At 39.4% G+C, this 18,071-nt stretch overlaps 1 protein-coding gene across 1 annotated transcript in view; it reads right to left on the bottom strand.

Annotated features, from left to right (window-relative positions):
* Nucleotides 1-366: 366 nt before the first annotated feature.
* Nucleotides 367-18,071, bottom strand: part of LOC106879692 (growth factor receptor-bound protein 2) — a 105,618-nt gene continuing 87,913 nt past the window's right edge. The window contains exons 3-5 of the mRNA XM_014929369.3: nucleotides 12,804-12,950; nucleotides 11,709-11,889; nucleotides 367-1,162 (exon numbers count right to left, since the gene is read on the bottom strand). Coding sequence (XP_014784855.1) covers nucleotides 992-1,162; nucleotides 11,709-11,889; nucleotides 12,804-12,950 — 499 coding nt within the window. The 3' untranslated portion in view covers nucleotides 367-991. The remainder of the gene's footprint in view (nucleotides 1,163-11,708; nucleotides 11,890-12,803; nucleotides 12,951-18,071) is intronic.

Below are 18,071 nucleotides of genomic sequence, written 5' to 3' on the forward strand. Positions count from 1 at the left end.
ATAATAATAATAATAATAATAATAATAATAATAGTTTCTGACAGTAATGATAATTAAAGATAAAAATAATTACAAAATATATTCAACCCTGAAGCTGTCAAATATATCCGTATGTACATACATATCCATGCGCGCACACACACACAAACTAAGATAAAGCAAATTTCGTCTGAAAAGAGAAAAGAAAAACATTGTCTCCCAAATATTAAAAAATGCGATTGAAGTGTGGAGTGAGGTGGGAGTGATAGGTGGGAGGTAAAGTGAGATATTATACAATAGTGGGGGTCAATCAGAAGCAGGTCGGGGGAGGGAGGGGATAGGAAGATGTTTCAATCCTCATCCGCCCCCAACAAACCAGTGAGATGATTGGGCCTTCAGTTTTTGCCGTTCGCAAGGGATCTGTGTTGTAGCAGTAGAAGTATAGACTGTTGCTGTGTGTGTAGGGCATCTTTTCCTTTCAGTTTTCTTTATACACACACACATATATATATATATAGATACACATACACACACAATATATATATGAACACACACCCATATGCGCCTGCGTGTGTGTGTGTGTGTGTGTGTGTGCGTTTAGGTACAACTGTGAAACTGTGATTCTGTTTCGAGAGCAAATGCGGTGGGTTTGTCAAAGATGTTTGTCTTGAAATGAGTTTGGCTTTATCTCTTGTGCTCCTTCATTTACCTCCCCACTTTATTGAATAGGAGAACATATATATAAAAGTGACTGCTTCTTCTCCCAGTTTTCTGTAGTCTCCTCATCAACAGAAAGTCTTGGATACACAAACAGACATACTGACAGTCAGTCAGTCAGTGAAATGTGTTTATGAAGGACAGATGGTGGTGGTGGTAGTGGTGGCATTGGCAGGGATTGCTTTTTTTTAAAATCTTTTTTAATTGTTGCTGTGGTTTTGGTTTCACTTTTTTTAATATAATTTTTTTTTTTTTTTTGCCTTCTGACAACAGTTGCCAATTCAAGCGAGAGACCTCACTGCTGTATTTCACAAACGTATGTGGCTGGAAACAGTCCTTGCACTCCGCGAGTGTTCTCTCCTCTCCACCAATTTTCATCTTTCTTTTCTAGAACTGTGATTATCTCCCCTTTCTGTAGCTGCAACTCTTCAGGGTATTGCGGATCAAAGTCAAATGATGCTTTTACCTGCAACAAGAACAAAAATATATGAATATATTAAATCATGACCAACATCCTCCTCCTCCTCATCATCATCATTTTACATCCACTTTCCATGCTCACATGGGTTGGATGGTTGCTAAGACAGCTTTTTTTTTTTTTTTTACAAGAATTAATGCACTCCTAAATGGGTTGGAAGCCATATCTGGCTTGGTTTTTATGGTTGGATGCTTTCCTAACACAAAGTAAATTTATAGTGGCACCAACACCAGTGGGGTTGCTTTTAAGTATAGTTTTAAGTATGTTAAGTATAGTTCATTGAGCAGACAGACCTATATTCCCCAAGGCTTTCTGGTCATGGCCATTCTGTCTTTTTAAAATTAATTTACTCAATGTGTCCTTCCTTTTATATAATGTAGGAGAATGATTTAAGAGAAACTTGCTGCTATTCCTAGCAAGTCAATAAATCACTTAGAGGTTCTCCCATGGTATGGTGCCAACCTGTCCAGCTGGTCAAGCATGTTTTGACAGGTTTTATCAAGGCCAATGACATACGATGTACACTCTCTATCTCTTTAGTTTATAATAAAATCTGATATGGAATTTGCATTCATGGAGGAAATCACCACTGTCTATTTATGCACATGTGTGTGCATATACACATACATGTATAGGCTCGTCCCCTGCAACCTTCTCCTGCCAAGCATCCCTAATCTTGCGGGCTTGTAGTGCTGGTACCATGTAAAAAGCATTGACACTGGTGCAGTGTAAAAGCACCCAGTACACTCTGTGAAGTGGTCGATGTTAGGAAGGGCATCCAGCTGTAGAAAACAGACATGGAGCCTAAACAGCCCTTCAGCTGGTCAGCTCCTGTCAAACTGTCCAACCCATGCCAGCATGGAAAACACATTATATGAAGGTGTGTCTGTATGTGTATACATATATATATATCAAGAAAAAGCATTCCATCCACTGAGAGATAGATAAATATTTAATGTGCACAGTATAAAGATATGAGCTACTAATGCATTAAGCAAGGAAAGTCTAGGCAGGTTTTTATATCATGCCTTGTGTCTCCAAGCAATCTTCAGGCTCTGAGCACAAAGCCTATTCAATTTACAAACCAGGATGCTGGAACAAGAGAAATCATGAGAAAAAGCAAGAAAGTAGATGTAAAAATTGGTAGGGTGGAAAGAACAGAAAAAGAAATGGAAAAAAAAAAGAAAATTAGAGTTATGTCCCCTTTGACTGTAAAGCCATAATAAAGCTAGTTATAGAATGATTCAACAGAGGATGGTGTGAGAGACAGTGTGAAAGTGTGTGAGACAGTAGATCTATCTGGCGGGGTGGTGTTCTGTATTTCACCAAAAGAAGTTTGTCCATATGTTTGCATTTGCTGAAAACTTCTGATTTGAAATTCAGTTGTGTGCTGGGATTCTTAGATCTAAAAAGAATGTACAATCTTTCAGTTATGCATAACATATGGCATGGATTTCTCAATAATTTTACACTTGACTGTATGTGGTGTGGAGTTGCTCTTCAAGCTTCATACAAGGCTGACCAACTTAGTAACTTTACTTTTGTCAATGTGCCAGAAAGGAGATAAGTGGTTTAAAATCTTTGCATAACCTAATGAAATTCCTCTTTTCAGTTAAGTTATTTTGAAGTATTGCTTTGACTTCTGCCTCGTATATGACAGAATTTATCATACATGCTTGGTCAAGTGGGCAAGCTTCAGGGTCTTGACGATTACAACTGGAAGTGGGTTCTTGGAGATGTTTACAAGTGATAATGTTCTTCATATTGGGGCAGCAGCTGTATGATATTTTAATTGAACATCTGCTAAAAATTTTCCTGTACTTGTGTTTTACAAGAAAATGCTTATCTAAAACTGAAATTTCTTGCCTATAATAGTTTTAACATTGAGGGAGACGGAGCAGAGGCAAACCAAATTATTTTCCTCAGTCTATTTTTATGATTCATATTTTGGGTTGTAATTATATCTTATCTTTGAAGCCACTGTTAGCTAGGGCATTGTTATAGTAAGGGCTGTCTTATATATTTCTTTAGAAGATAGATCAGTTATCCTATTACTAATGTTAGCTATTAGGTTTTAAACAGTATGGGGGTAGGTGACAGAATTGTTTGTGTAGGTAGGAGAGTTTCTCTTTTGGTTTATGGTACAGTTCATAAGAAAAGGAGTGTAGATCTAGAGAATCATCTAAAAATTAGACTTTTGACAGATTAGTAGTAACTGATTTTGAAGCATAATTGACTAAAGATATCAATTAGTGCTTTTCCCAAATTTATCAGAAGCATGACCATCACAGCTATGTGATATTCCCAAACCACTGTCTCAGTATAGACCAACATTGTGTGTATGCACATGTATGCACACATTGTGTGTATGCACATGTATTGACCTGTCAACCTTTTATTCAGATTGAAGGAGACAGCTTTAACAGCACTTTGAACACACTGCTTATTACAGCTGACTAGTTTGGGGAATGCATTCGAGATGCGAAGACAAGTTGGAAGCTTATTATGTAATAAAGTTTTGTGTGTTAAATTGGGCAAAAACACTACAGAAACTTATGAAATGCTCCAGACTGACTATGGATTAACTAATGAGCAAAGCATCTGCTTTTCACTGGCACATGAGGTTCAAGGACAGTAGAGAGGCGAGGGACAATGTGAGGTATAGTAGGGAGGACATCAGAACATCAGAGCTGGTTGAGAAAATTCATAATTTTCTGAATGAAGACCATCATGTGTCTTTAAAGACAATAAGCATACAATGTGGAGCTGGTGTGGTGACTACACACAGAATTAGTCATGAAGATCTGAACAAGCACAAAATTTGTCCAAAGTTTGTTTTCAAGGTGCTCAGTGACAAAGAGAAGGAAAGATGTGTTGGTGACAACAGGGAGATGGTTGAGTTCATTATCACCAATCCAAAAGTAGTTGAGTCTCTGGTGGCCTGTGATATGAGCTGGATCTACTGTTATGCTCCACAGACCAAGAGACTGCCAAATGAAAGCATCTTGGTTCCTCCAAATTCAAGATGGCCAGCTAAAACATGTCCACTGAAAAGCTTATGATGATCCCCTTTTTTGATAGCAAAGGCATTATCTACATCCACTGGGTTCCCTCTACCCTGACAATCAACAAAGAATACTTTGCAGAAGTTTTGAAGCAGCTCAGGAAAAGCTTTTGTTGCATAAGGCCAGAGCTCTTCCACTCATGTTGGTGGCACCAGCACTATGACAATGCACCAGTCCATAATTTGATCCTGGTAACCAACTACTTGACAGAGATGAACATCAAAACTGTCTCCCACCTTTCCTACAGTCCAGACTTAGCTCCTTGTGACTTTTCACTGTTCCCCAAGTTGAAGGAGAACTTCAAGGGCAGTCTTTCTGAAGACACTGGGGAGATGAAGGAGGCTGTGATAAGGGTTCTGGATACCTTCATATTGGAGAACTTACACAGGGCCTTCACGAAGTGGTTGTAGCACTACAAGTGCATTGAAGTCAGAGGATCCTACTTTGAAGGAGATTAGAGTTTTGTACTTCTTTGAAATGGATAAATGTCTCTCCTGAAAAAGTCTCAAAACGTCTGAAATATATCTTGTATGTGACATGACTGGGAACTTCTAATTGCAGATACACTCAATCCAAGAGGCTTCTACACAGTTTCCATTGACTTAATTTCATTCATAAATTGACCCAAGGCCATGATTAACAAGACGCTTATTGAGGATACCTGGCAGTAGTATTTAACCCAGAACCTCATGATTGCAAAGCAAACTTCTTAACCATTAAGGCGGCGAGCTGGCAGAAACGTTAGCACGCCGGGCGAAATGCTTATCGGTATTTCGTCTGCCGCTACATTCTGAGTTCAAATTCCGCTGAGGTCGACTTTGCCTTTCATCCTTTCGGGGTCGATTAAATAAGTACCAGTTACACACTGGAGTCGATATAATCGACTTAATCCGTTTGTCTGTCCTTGTTTGTCCCCTCTGTGAGCAATAAAGAAATAAAACTTCTTAATCATTCTAACACAATTGCATCTCCAGCCACAACACTCATACACACGGACAGTTACACTACAAAAGCTAAAAACCCTCAAAACAGTGAGTATCTTTCATAATGACTTCACAAACACAACTAAAACTGGATTTCCTTTTCAGTCAGGAAATACTTAAGAACTGATCAATTGATAACTCATTCCAAAAGGCTGAAATATTACTAACAACAGAGAACTTCTCCCACCTCTAGGAGAGTGGTGCTGGTACTGCTATTACACACACAACTTTGTACCAAGAAAAAAGGAAGAAACTGGACACATTCACAGCATTACAATCTCTAGCCTTCAAACAAAGAGCTTTTCTTCTCCCTCTTATTCTGCCTCTGTTACCACAGCCTCAACTCCTCTATATTACTAACTTTCCTACCACAACCACTGATACTCAACCAGCCCTAGATTAATGACAATAAAAATTATTTATTTATTAAGAGATGGAAGGGTAATTGCAGGATAGCTTTTTGAGGACCTCCAAGTGGAAACAATAGAAGTAGTTATTCTCAAACCAGAAACCTAGCCTACTTGCAAAAGACTGGGCCCTTCCATTAAAAGGAGCCAAGGACCAGATGATGGTGTTAAGGCAGGCTATGGGTTAAGTTTACCATCCAACAACTCTGACCTCAAAAAACTAGAACAAATACTGTAAGCTATTTTGTTTGATCATCATCAACAACATCAGCATCAACATCATCATTTAACATCTGTTTTCCATGCTAGCATGGGTTGGATGGTTTGACAGGAGCTGGTAAGCTAAAGAGCTTCCCAGGCTGCATGTCAGTTTTGGCATGGTTTCTATGGCTGGACACTCTTCCTAACACTAACCACTTCACAAAGTGTACTGGGTGCTTTTACACAACACTGGCATGGGTGCTTCTAAAAAGCACCAGCACAGGTGCTTTTTATGTGATACCAGCTTCCACAAACCTGCAGGATTAGGATTGCTCAGTTGAAGGGTGATACAGAGGTCATGCAAGAACAAGTTTACTTAGCTTGACATTGTTTTCAAGCACAGCAAATTGCCAGAAGTCTCAGTCTCTTGTCACCTCCCTGTTAGGCCCGATGTCTGAAGATCCTTTCTCACTACTAATTTCCATGTTTTCCTCCACAATTAGAGATCAGCACTCCTTGATGCAGCTATCTTCATTCATGTGCATTACATGACCATATTGGCACAGTCTTCTCTCTTGCACACTACATCTGATGCTTCATGTACCCAGTTTTTCTCTCAAATCACTTACACTGTCGTATATGCCCACTGACTTTACCCATCCAATGGAGCAAACTGGCTTCATTTCTTTCAAGCTTTTGCATGTTCTCAGTAGTCACAACCCATGTTTCACTGCCATGCAGCATAGCTGTTTGTACACAAGCAACATACAATCTGCTCTTCACTCTGAGGGAAAGGCTCCTTGTCACCAACAGAAGTAGTAGCTCTCTGAACTTTGCCCAGCCCATTCTTATTCTAGCAGCTATGTTTTCAGAACAACCTTAACCACAGCTAATTTGGTCACCTAAATAACAGAAACTGTCTACTACTTCCAAGGGGCCACCCTGACATGTGAGGGAGTCTATTTTTTTGTACATCCCTGGTGTTTAATGTACTCGCACATCTTCCACATGTAGAGAGAACTTTCTTTGTTAGTCTTCCAGTGATACTGCTGCACCTCTTATGTGTCCATAGCTTGCATTAGGTACACTATATGGAGTTTCTATCAATATCTTTTCTACATATCAAGTAGGGCCTTCTCCCTGAAGGGAGATGTGATTTATCTGTTTTCCCACTTAATAAGGACTTCATTCTTTACTAAATTAACTCTAAGGCCCTTTGATTCCAGACCTTGCTTCCACACCTGAAATTTCTTCTCCGGTTCTGATACTGATTCAGCAATAAGAACAAGGTCATCAGTGCAGAGAAGTTACCAAGGGCAGCCAGTCTTAAATTCCTCTGTTATAGCCTGGAGCACTATGATAAACAAAAGGAGGCTGAGAACCAATCCACAGTGGACTCCTACTTGTACACTAAATTCCTTACTATACGCATTGGCAACTTTCACCTTACTGACAGCATCCCTGCACATGGCACTCACCAACCACTCATCTATCCCTAGCTTCTGCATTGCCCACCAGATAAGGGAGAGGGGGACCCTGTCAAAGGCTTTGTCCATGTCAACAAAAGCCAAATACAGAGGTTTATTTTTGGCCAAGTATTTCTGCAGTTGCCTCACCCAGCAGTGCTTCTTCCTGGTATGGATCTCTTCCTAATTAATCGAGCTATGGCCCTTTCTGCAATTTTCATTACCAGCAATTTGATGCCTTGGTAATTATTTCAGTCTAAAGCATCACCTTTGCCATTCTAAGTTGACTATAGGGACAAGGCCTGAAATTTTGGAGGAAGTGGATAGTCAGTTACATTGACCATAGAACAACTTGAAAGGATAAAAGGCAGAATTTGAACTCAGAACATAAAACCAGGAGAAAAGCATTTATTCAGTGTGCTAATGATTCTGTTAGGCCTCTTAGCACAAGGCCAGCAATTTTAGAGGTGGGATTAAGTCAATTACATCAACCCCCAGTGCTCAACTGGTACTTATTTTATTGAACTTGGAATGGCAAAGTTAACCTTGGTGGAATTTGAACTCAGAACATAAAAGATGGACAAAATGCCACAAAGCATTATGCCAGCTCGTTGCCTTAATAATAACAATGCTAAGTAGGTGTTTTGACATTTGTTGTTGTTATTTATTTCAACAGGAACACACACACACACACATATAACTATCAAAAAATAACATGAGTCATCAACTATGAAGTGGTAAAAAAAAACCGGTCACTTGCAGGGTATACACACAGTGTAGAGGTGGGGCATGGATGGGTTTATAGTTTCAGAAAAGAGACACTAGAGAGGAGGAGATGGAAGGGAAGTGCCAGTAGTGGTGAGTGGGAAAGTGTAATTATCACCTACTTGGAAGTGCCCAACAACAACAACAACCTGCAGCTCTTGTTTCAAAGTTAACTGCTACAACACATCCTGCTCTACTTTACCTAGAAATATAACAACACCATCTACCAGTCTCTGCTCACCCACCTTTTACACACACACACACACACACACACACACACACACACACACACACACACACACACTACCATTTTAGTTTCACTATTTCATATCTGAACCCCAACTTTTCCTTTCATATTCCTGAAAGCACAGGCATGCTTGTGTGGTTAAGAAGTTCACTTCCCAGCCACAAGGTTTGTTCTGGGTTCAGTCCCACTGCCCACTGCATGGCATCTTGGGTGTTTTCTGCTATAGCTCTGGCTGAGCAAAGCCATTGCAATAGGATTTAGCAGATGGAAGTAGAAAGAAACTCTGTGTGTGTGTGTCTTTTGTCTGTTTCATTCATGCATCTGATGATGATGACGAGCCCTTAGTCAAACGAATCATCTCCAGTCTATCTTTGTTTTTCAAGCCTGATATTTATTCAATTGGTCTCTTTTGTCAAACTGCTAAGTTACGGGGATATAAGCTTATTAACACTGGATATATCAAGCAATGGTCAAACAGACACATAAACACACAACAGGCTGTTTCCTACTTCTGTCTACTAAATCCACATTGGTCAGTCAGCCCAGGGCTACAAAGGAAGACACTTGCCCAAGGTGCCATACAATGGGACTGAACTCAAAACCATGTAGTTGGGAAGCAAACTTCTTACCGCACAGCCATACCAGCACCGAGGCTTTGCTTTGTCACCATCATGCAAGTGGTGTCCTTCATTTCTAATCTTGTGTGAAAACATATCTGGCTGTGGGGAAAAATTACTTTACTTTGAGTAATGATTAGTGTTGGTGACAGGACGGGCAACAACTTCCACCTGGTCCATGTGAGCTCAGAGAAGCGGACACTAAAATGATAATGATACCCCTCTCGGCAATAAGTGGAGAGAAGATATCAGACAAACTTTACTGAGTAACTGCTTCAAGGCCCACTGTTAGTTTGGCACTATGTGGTGACCATAGCTGAGAGCAGTAGTCCAGGTGGTGGAGAACAAAGGTCCTCAACAGGGTCAACATAACATTTTGGTCTCTTCTCTTGAAAGATCTTAGTATCCATCCTACCAGTTGTCTGCACTTTGCTGCCACCTTAATAATATGCATATGAAACTATGTATCATTGCACATACTGATCTCCAAGTTTTTCACTGTCTGTGACTGTGGGATTGCAGTGCCTTCTGGTCTTGTATATGAAGGCTCCGGCACTTTTGGGAGTTGATAATGCAGTGCTTGAAATTTTCCACCATTAAACTGCATGTTGGTTACTTCAGTTCACTTGTACATTGCACTGAGGTCCTGTTATAAGCTTGCAGCATCATTTTGATTTTTTATTGCCTGTGATAATTTTGTATCATCAGCATAGCTAGTGACAGTGGCTGTCCAGGTGATCATGAACATCTAAGAGGGCTATTATAAACAGTAATGGCCCCAGAACAGTTCCCTGGGAAAGTCATTCTACTGGGGAATTTTAATGCCAGGGTTGAAACAGACTGGCAAACATGGAACTCTCTAAGATGTTTTGGAGTAGGGAAAATGAATAGCAATGGTCTCCTGCTACTGGAGCTTTGCAAAGAACATGGACTTTACATCGCAAGCACTCATTTTATGCACAAAGGTGATCACACAACAACGTGGATGCATCCAAGGTCTAAAGTTTGGCACTTGCTGGATTATGTCATCATCCGCAAGCGCGACATTTATGACGTTTGTAATGTCAAGTCCTTTCATGGATCAGAATGCTGGACAGACCAGTCTGGTGCGAGCAAAGTTCTGAATGTCCACAAGGTATATGATGTTGTGGTTAGGAAAGAGCTTCAGACTCGCTTGTCCAGCATTGGAAATACTGTAGCATGGGAAGATTTTCGAGACCAGGTTCTTCAATGTGCAGCTGAAACACTGGGACATGTTATTGCCAGACACAGAGACTAGTTTGATGAAAATGATGCTGAAGTTCAGCGACTATTGGTGGTAAAGCGCCATGCTCACAGTGTATTGCTACACAGAGAACTGTCTACTGTGCAGCAAAGTCTAGCACTTGCCTACTATAGCAGTGTAAAATCACTACTGCAGCAATCTCTCAGGAAGATGCAGAACACTTGGTGGGAGGATCTTGCTCATGATGTTCAGGCTGCTGCTGATGCAAATGATAGCAAGAAGCTTTACCATCTTATGAAGCGAGCTTATGGACCTAAGAGCTCCACATCAGCACCTTTGCTTTCCAAAGAGTCTTCCACTCTGTTTACTAAATCAACAGAAATCACAGGTCACTGGATCGAACACTTCTCTGAACTCCTAAACCACGAGTCAGTTGTGGATAAAATAGTGATTGATACTATGCAACAAAGACTTATCATTGGCTCCTTAAATTCTATGCCCTCAATAGATGAAGTAGTGACATCAATAAGTAAATTAAATCTTGATAGGGCACCTAGAAAGGATGGAATTTGTGCTGAGGTCTTGCGATTTGGTGGTAATTACATCACACAGTCCCTTCATGAACTTATTAGTGCAGTCTGGAGGGATGGTGCAATCTCTAAGGACTGGAAGGATGCATTTATTCTTCCTCTATATAAAGGAAAAGGAGCCAGAACAATGTGTGGTAACTACAGAGGTATTGCTTTATCAGCTGCTGGCAAGGTTCTGGCAAATATTCTTCTTACCCGTCTGAATTGGTGTCTCGTAAATGATGTTCTATCTGAATCTCAATGTGGCTTCCGATCTGGTAGAAGGACAATGGATATGATTTTCACAGCAAGACAGATGCAGGAGAAGTGCTATGAGCAAAATATGGATCTTGTTCAGGTATTCATTGATTTAACAAAGGCCTTTCTATGGAAAATACTTGGCAAACTTGGATGTCCGGATCACTATGTATCTATAATTAAATCATTTCATGATGGGATGAAAGCTTGCCCCAGGTTAGCGTTAATGGAGAAGACTGAAGTATTGGCTAATTGACTTAGTATAACAAATATATCTAGTGCAGTGTTTCTCAACCATTTTTACTCAGATGTACCCTTTTAGCCATTCGATGTTTAAAAAATTCTATTATATTTCTACAATTAAATATCATTAGGAATTGTATTAAGAAATTTGTTAAAATATTTTGTGTATTGTATAAATGTAATCAATTTATTGCAGATAAATTTTAACAACATCTTACATGGATTCTCAAGGGACTATATGGACCCAGATGAGAACCACTGATCTAGTACTTCAGATAGAACCCCACCTCCTTCATTTCATTAAAGAACATACTGTATACTCCAACATGCATTGATGTATTATACGAGATGCAGAGAGAAACAGTCCAGATATGTTGTATTTTTTAAAAAACAAAACATGCCTTTATGAAAAAGGTTAACCAGCAATAATTAGCAGCAATTTTTTTTTTTAAATGGATAAATTTCTAGTGAAAGGTTTGTTCACTCACCTGTTTCTTTTTGTCTTTTTTCATTAACATGTCTATCAAAAAAATAGTCTCTCCCCGACTAACAGATGACCGCCTGTGGTAATCGACAATAGCATTAAGCGAAGAGAATTTCGTGACCCAGAGAAAGTACTTCCCTGCTCCATCTCTCAGTACTTTATAGTGTTGTACTTCATTACGAAACCTGAGTGGTGAAAAAACATTCCATTTATTATGGTCCACAATTTATGCTGATAGGAAACAAATACACATGAAATTATTGAAGGACTCCAAGTTAAAAAACATTCTGGGGTTGATAAATAACGTTTTAGCTAAGTACTAGCACCAATCAAATTCACTCTAACCCGCACCAAAATCTTATTAATGACTTGCAGAGATGCTGTATTTTGCTATGCAAGTCATTAGTATGTAGGTACCAGCTGCCTAAAATTGGTATATCTAATATAATGTTTCACTGCTGTATTTAGTGGTTATTCAAGCAATGGATGGTTAATGGAGTTGAGTGTGGTATTGATGAAGGAGCAAGAACTCCTGAAGTATGGCATATACACCCATTAACCATTTTTCCATCTTCTGTCGCATTGTTGCTTACATTATGCATATTCGGATTTCTATAAAAAATCTGCAGAGATAACCTCAACACCAAAATCTTTGACATTGTGCCCATTTTAGCACTCATTCCCATCATCATTATTATTATAACAGTGGTAATCAACAAAGTGACACATACCGTGTGGTCTTTTATTCAATCTGTCACAAAATAATTACAATTTAGTATATCCACCCTACTTCCAACATCATCATCATCGTTTAACGTCTGCTTTCCATGCTAGCATGGGTTGGACGATTTGACTGAGGACTGGCAAACCAGATGGCTGCACCAGGCTCCAATCTGATCTGGCAGAGTTTCTACAGCTGGATGCCCTTCCTAACACCAACCACTTACGTGTTTATAAGAATAAACACATAATGTAGTCCAAGGTAACCCCTCAAAGTTGAGATGTCATGTCTGAAGTGCTTTGACTATATGTTAGACACTACTAGCAGGTAGTGCTGACCCTCAGGAAACTCATCTTAGACAGAGAAGGTGATACTTACTTGACTGAAATAGAAAATTCACCAGGAGAGCTTTCACTGTGACGCACCAGGAATGCACCATCTGGCTGAATGTATTCACCAACATCATCTTTCTCCAGCAACATCTTTTCAGCCTGAGCTCGAGTTACTTTTTTTGTAATAAACCACCTGAAACACAATGTCATACATGAGAGGCAACAGTCAATAATATAAACACACATACACGCACACACACACATATATATATATATATATTACATACATATGAGGAGGTGCTGAAAAGTTCCTGGCTTTGGGTAAAAGAAAATACTGGAGGATCAGTCAATGATGATGATTTTATTCAACATATTTCCCTCTCAAATTCACACACTTATTGTAGTGGTCCTTCAGTTTTTCTAAGCCTTTTAAAAGAACTCAGAAGGTTGGGCCTCCAACCAGGCTTTTCATAATACCCTTAATGCCAGGAACATTTCAACACCCCACCATATACACACACACACACACAAATACATATCAATACATACATACATATAAATATATATTGATCCATACACATACATACATATCAATCCATACATACAAATAAATATATATTGATATATACACATAGATACATATACATACATATGAGGGTAGCCTGTAAATTTCATTAGCTGACTATGAAGGAGTGATGCTAGAGCTATGAAATTTTGCATGCATTAATTTCAACTCTTCTTATAACTAACCACATTGTTTCTTTCCAGGTAAACGGACACCTGACTGTTCAAAGAAACCTTCAGAAGTAACTAGTAGCAACTTATCTTGAAAATCAACAAAATTTAGGGTTGTAGTATTATCAAATGCCTGCAGAAAAAAGGGTTTAACCACCAATGACATTCATGGTTGCTACATTAGGGGATGACACTCCAGCTTTATTAACAGAGCAAAAATTAGGCAGCTGAATTTAGGAGGGGAGAGTCTTGAAGATGACCCAAGGTCTAGATATCCTGCAACTGCCACCACTGACGAAAACATTGAGCGTATTCACCACATGGCGATGGATGACAGGCAATTGATTATAACTCAAATAGCCAATGCTATTAGCATATCCAGTGGGAGAATTGAGAATATTCTGCACAACGAACTTGGAAAGATGAAGATTTCAACTCGGTGAGTGCCAGGTCTTCTGACACCTGATCAAAAGTGCATCAGCCTGATGACATCACAGGAAAATCTGACATTGTTTCAGGTAAATCTAACTGGTTTCCATGTTTCCGAGCCCAGGATGAATGTTGGGTTCATCACTTTGAGCCAAAGATAAAGAGACAATCCATGCAGTGGAAATACCCATTGTCACCTGCTCCAAAGAATGTCAAGGTCATTTCATCTGCAGGGAAATTGAAGGCCTCAGTTTCTGGGGATGCAAAAGGCATTGTGCTTATGGAATATCTTGAAAAGGACCACACCATCAATGGAGAGTGCTATGCCAACTTGCTGAGGGTGTTTACAAAAGGCACTCAAGACCAAACACCCAGGAAAACTGAGGAAAGGGGTCTTGTTTCATGAAGACAATGCTCCAGCACACAAGTCCTTGGTTTCAATGGCTGCTGTATACGACTGTGACTTTTAAACGGGTTGATTACCTTCTCTATTCTCTTGATTTGGCTCCATCTGACTATTATCTGTTCCCCCAACATGTAAAAACACTTGGCATGGAAGTATCACAGTGATAATGATGTCATAATTGCTGTTGACTTATTTGACCAACAACACAAAAGCTTCTTCACCAATGGGATCCAAGCACTGCAACACCTATGAAAGAAGTGCATGGATCGCAAGGGGAGACTATGTTGTAAAATAAGCCTCATTTAGTCACATTCCATGAAAGTATCTTGGTCATCCTATGAACTTTTCAGCTATTCCTCATATGTACATACATACATACAATACATATACTCTCCAGAGAGAAGAAGCAAAAGAAATGCAGTCATATACATAGGGAAGTTTCTGGAAAGTCTAGTTTCCAACCTTGGAAATGAAAGCTATACTGACAACCAAACTGGACAGCACTGCATAGTACCAAAGCTCCCGTCTCCACCATGTAGAATAAGGACCAAGTACTGTATTAGCTCGAGTTTCAAGGGTCTACAATTATTCAACATTCTGCTGAGTAGTCTCAGAGATTTGCGAGTTGTAGATGTGGAGGTCTTCAAAGAATGTGTGGACAAATTTTTATGATACCATATGAACCCACATCTTGCCAGGAGGCACAAAGAAGAGCAGCACCACCCAACTCACTGCTTCACCAGAAACAATACAGAAAAGAATCTTGATCACACTAAAAGACAGTAAGTACCCCAGCATGACCTCAGCCTCTGACTGAAACCAATAAAACAGTAAAGCAAAAACAATATACACATATACACACACAATACATATATACAGGTTGAATCAGTTTTTTGAGGACACCTCCTTCAAGAACCCTAACTTTTTTTTTTTTTTTTTTTTACTTTACTTTTCAGATAAATAATGTCAGACAACAGGTTGAGCCAGCAAATGAAAAAGCACAGTTATTGTTGCCCTAAAAGTACAACATAGTGATACAGAGATAGCTGACTTCTTCAAAGTTCAAAAGGAGCTGGAAGCTGCTGACAGGGGATCCAACATCAGCAGCAGCTATTCACAAAAAGCATGTACAGGGTCCTAATAGTATCACAATATATAACTTTGTACAAAAAGTCAAAGAAATAATTTATGAAAACCCCAGAAAGTCAATCAGAGCCATTGCAAAAGACATCAAGGCTTCAGAATGTGTCATAAGAATAGTTTTACACAAGGACATTCGGATGTAGGGGGGGGGGCAGTTTATGTCGGTTGTGACAAGAGAGAGAGACTCATTCAATCTGTGCAAAACACTGCTAAACAAGTTAAAACACTAAGAAGTTGGAATGCTTTGGGCTTTCTCTGATGCAAAAAAATTCAGTTGGAACCAGAAGGTAAAACAAATGAAAGACAAATGGTTATGCAGAAACCTAAATGAAGTTCCAACAGTTTCCAGCAGCTATGATGGTTCTGGGAGCCGTCAGCAGTGACAATGGTGTCATGCTTCCTCACTGATTTATCCCAGGACTTAAAAGAGTCAACACCACAGTCTACACAAGGTGCATGGACCACTTTCTCTCTAATTTTTTCTCCCATACTTGTTTTATCTCAGCCAGTTTCAGTTACTTTCTTTCCTTTTCCTCCTGTTTGTTTTCCCATCCTTCTCTTCCAGAAGTTTTGCACTAAACTTACCTAGTCAGCAGTTTTGCACTAAACTTACCTAGTCAGCAGTTTTGCTCTAAGTTATTTTCCCTGTATTATAATTAGCCGAATGTCCATTAAATTATGCCAATATTTTATTGATTCTGAAATATTCTTTCGGAACTCTTCTTTCATGATTAATTAAGTTGAGTGAATGAACAGGTAATGCTAAATTTATAGCAATATAGGACAATGAGGGGCTTTAGAGCAGCACCAGCAGATGCCTTTGAATGTTCTTCATATGCTCAATTATCATGCTTGGTGCCAACTATCTGCTATATTTGAGTAAATTCTGCTACTACTAGTTTTTGCTGGTGAGGTTGCTCAGATTGGTGTCTTCTTTAGGATATTAATGCCCATAAACTGTCCTTATATTTATAAACTTATTCCACAATCCACCCCTCTAGATTGAGAGGTTGAGAACACACACACTCACTCCAAATTTCTTAAATGTTGGTATTTCTGATTAGAAATTTCACTTGATGATTGGTTGATTAAGCAACAAGTCACTGCTAACTTGTTTATTTGGTGGTCTGATGAGTTAAGGGTTCTGCAACATATTATGCAATTGTATTATGCTTATGTCACAATAAAGACACCCAAGGTAACAGCTATAGCAATACCAGATAACCATCTGTCTATTTTTATTACACACACACACACACACACACACACATGGGTATCCCCTACCCTCCCAGAGCTTTACAGAAACATATTCCTGGAAATCTAGCCATAACATGGACTCTGTGGAGTGAAACTTGTTGCAGGAACTATCTCGGGGCATGGAAGAAAGAAGATGGAAAATAGGTGTTGTGTATGGAATCCCACACTATAGCAAGATTTTCTGGAAGGTAACATATCTGTAAGGAGTGGAGGGTCGTATTTACAGGAGTATCAATACTGCATGGGTTAGCAATATGGAAAGGAGTTGTGTCAGTGACAATGTGTATGTGCACACACACACACACTTGAAAGGTAAGATATTTATCCCTGCCCAGGCTCAAGTGAAGACGGCTAAATTAAAATCTTTCAGTAGTAGTAGTAGTGGCGGTGACAATAACCTAAGAGTAATGACCCGAGTAATAGTAGTGGTGGTAACCTTAGAGATAACCACACTGGAGCCTGCCTGTTTTATATTTATTAACTTCAGATAAGCAGTGACTCACTACTGATAAGAAGAAAAAAAAGCATTCCAACCATGACAATCCAGTGATTCTCTCATGATCAGTGTACCCCTGTCTGTATTATGTAACATATCTGGAGTTTTTTAAAGACAGTAGTGTGTGATTTGAAGGAAAACTGGCTGCTATTTCAAACAGGTCAAGCAATAAGGTAGGGTGGTTCTACTCAATGAATTGTATAACCAGCCTATAAAACAAATTCATGAGTTCAATCCAAACCCATGATGACTGAGTCCTACCTATTGGAAACAAGGTTTTAATAATATTTGTTTCTAGTAGAGGCATAAGGCCAGAAATTTAGGGGATGAGGGTTAGTGGAGCATACCAACCCCAGTATTTGACTAGTACTTTATCAACCCTAAAAGGATGAAAGGTAAAGTTGATCTAAGAAAGATTTGAACTCGCAATGTAAAGAACCAGAAAGAATGTCACAAGCTAGTATGTCCGATGCTCTAGCAGTCCTAACAACCTACTATGTTACTACTGCCGCTGCTTCCACCACTACCACCACCATCATCAACAACAACCGATTAACCAAAATTTTGTTCTCCAGGTCAAGCCACTATTTCTCTGCATTAAAGGTCACAGCTCCAGTACTATAAACATGTGATTAGAATGTTGCAGGAAAGAATTGCAAGACAGAGTCTTCAAGCTGAGCAAACCATCAGGAGACCCAGGGTAGACCAAGAATGAGACAGTAATATCTATAGTCTCAGTTGGTCACACTTAGGAATCCAGCCAGAAAGTGCAATAATGGTTGCTTCTGATTGGACCCTGGAGAGGAATTACTTGAGGACTTTACTCTTATGACCCTCCCGGGAATAAT

Source organism: Octopus bimaculoides, chromosome 21 (assembly GCF_046866305.1).
Source record: "Octopus bimaculoides isolate indiv1 chromosome 21, ASM4686630v1, whole genome shotgun sequence".
Lineage (NCBI taxonomy): Eukaryota > Metazoa > Mollusca > Cephalopoda > Octopoda > Octopodidae > Octopus > Octopus bimaculoides.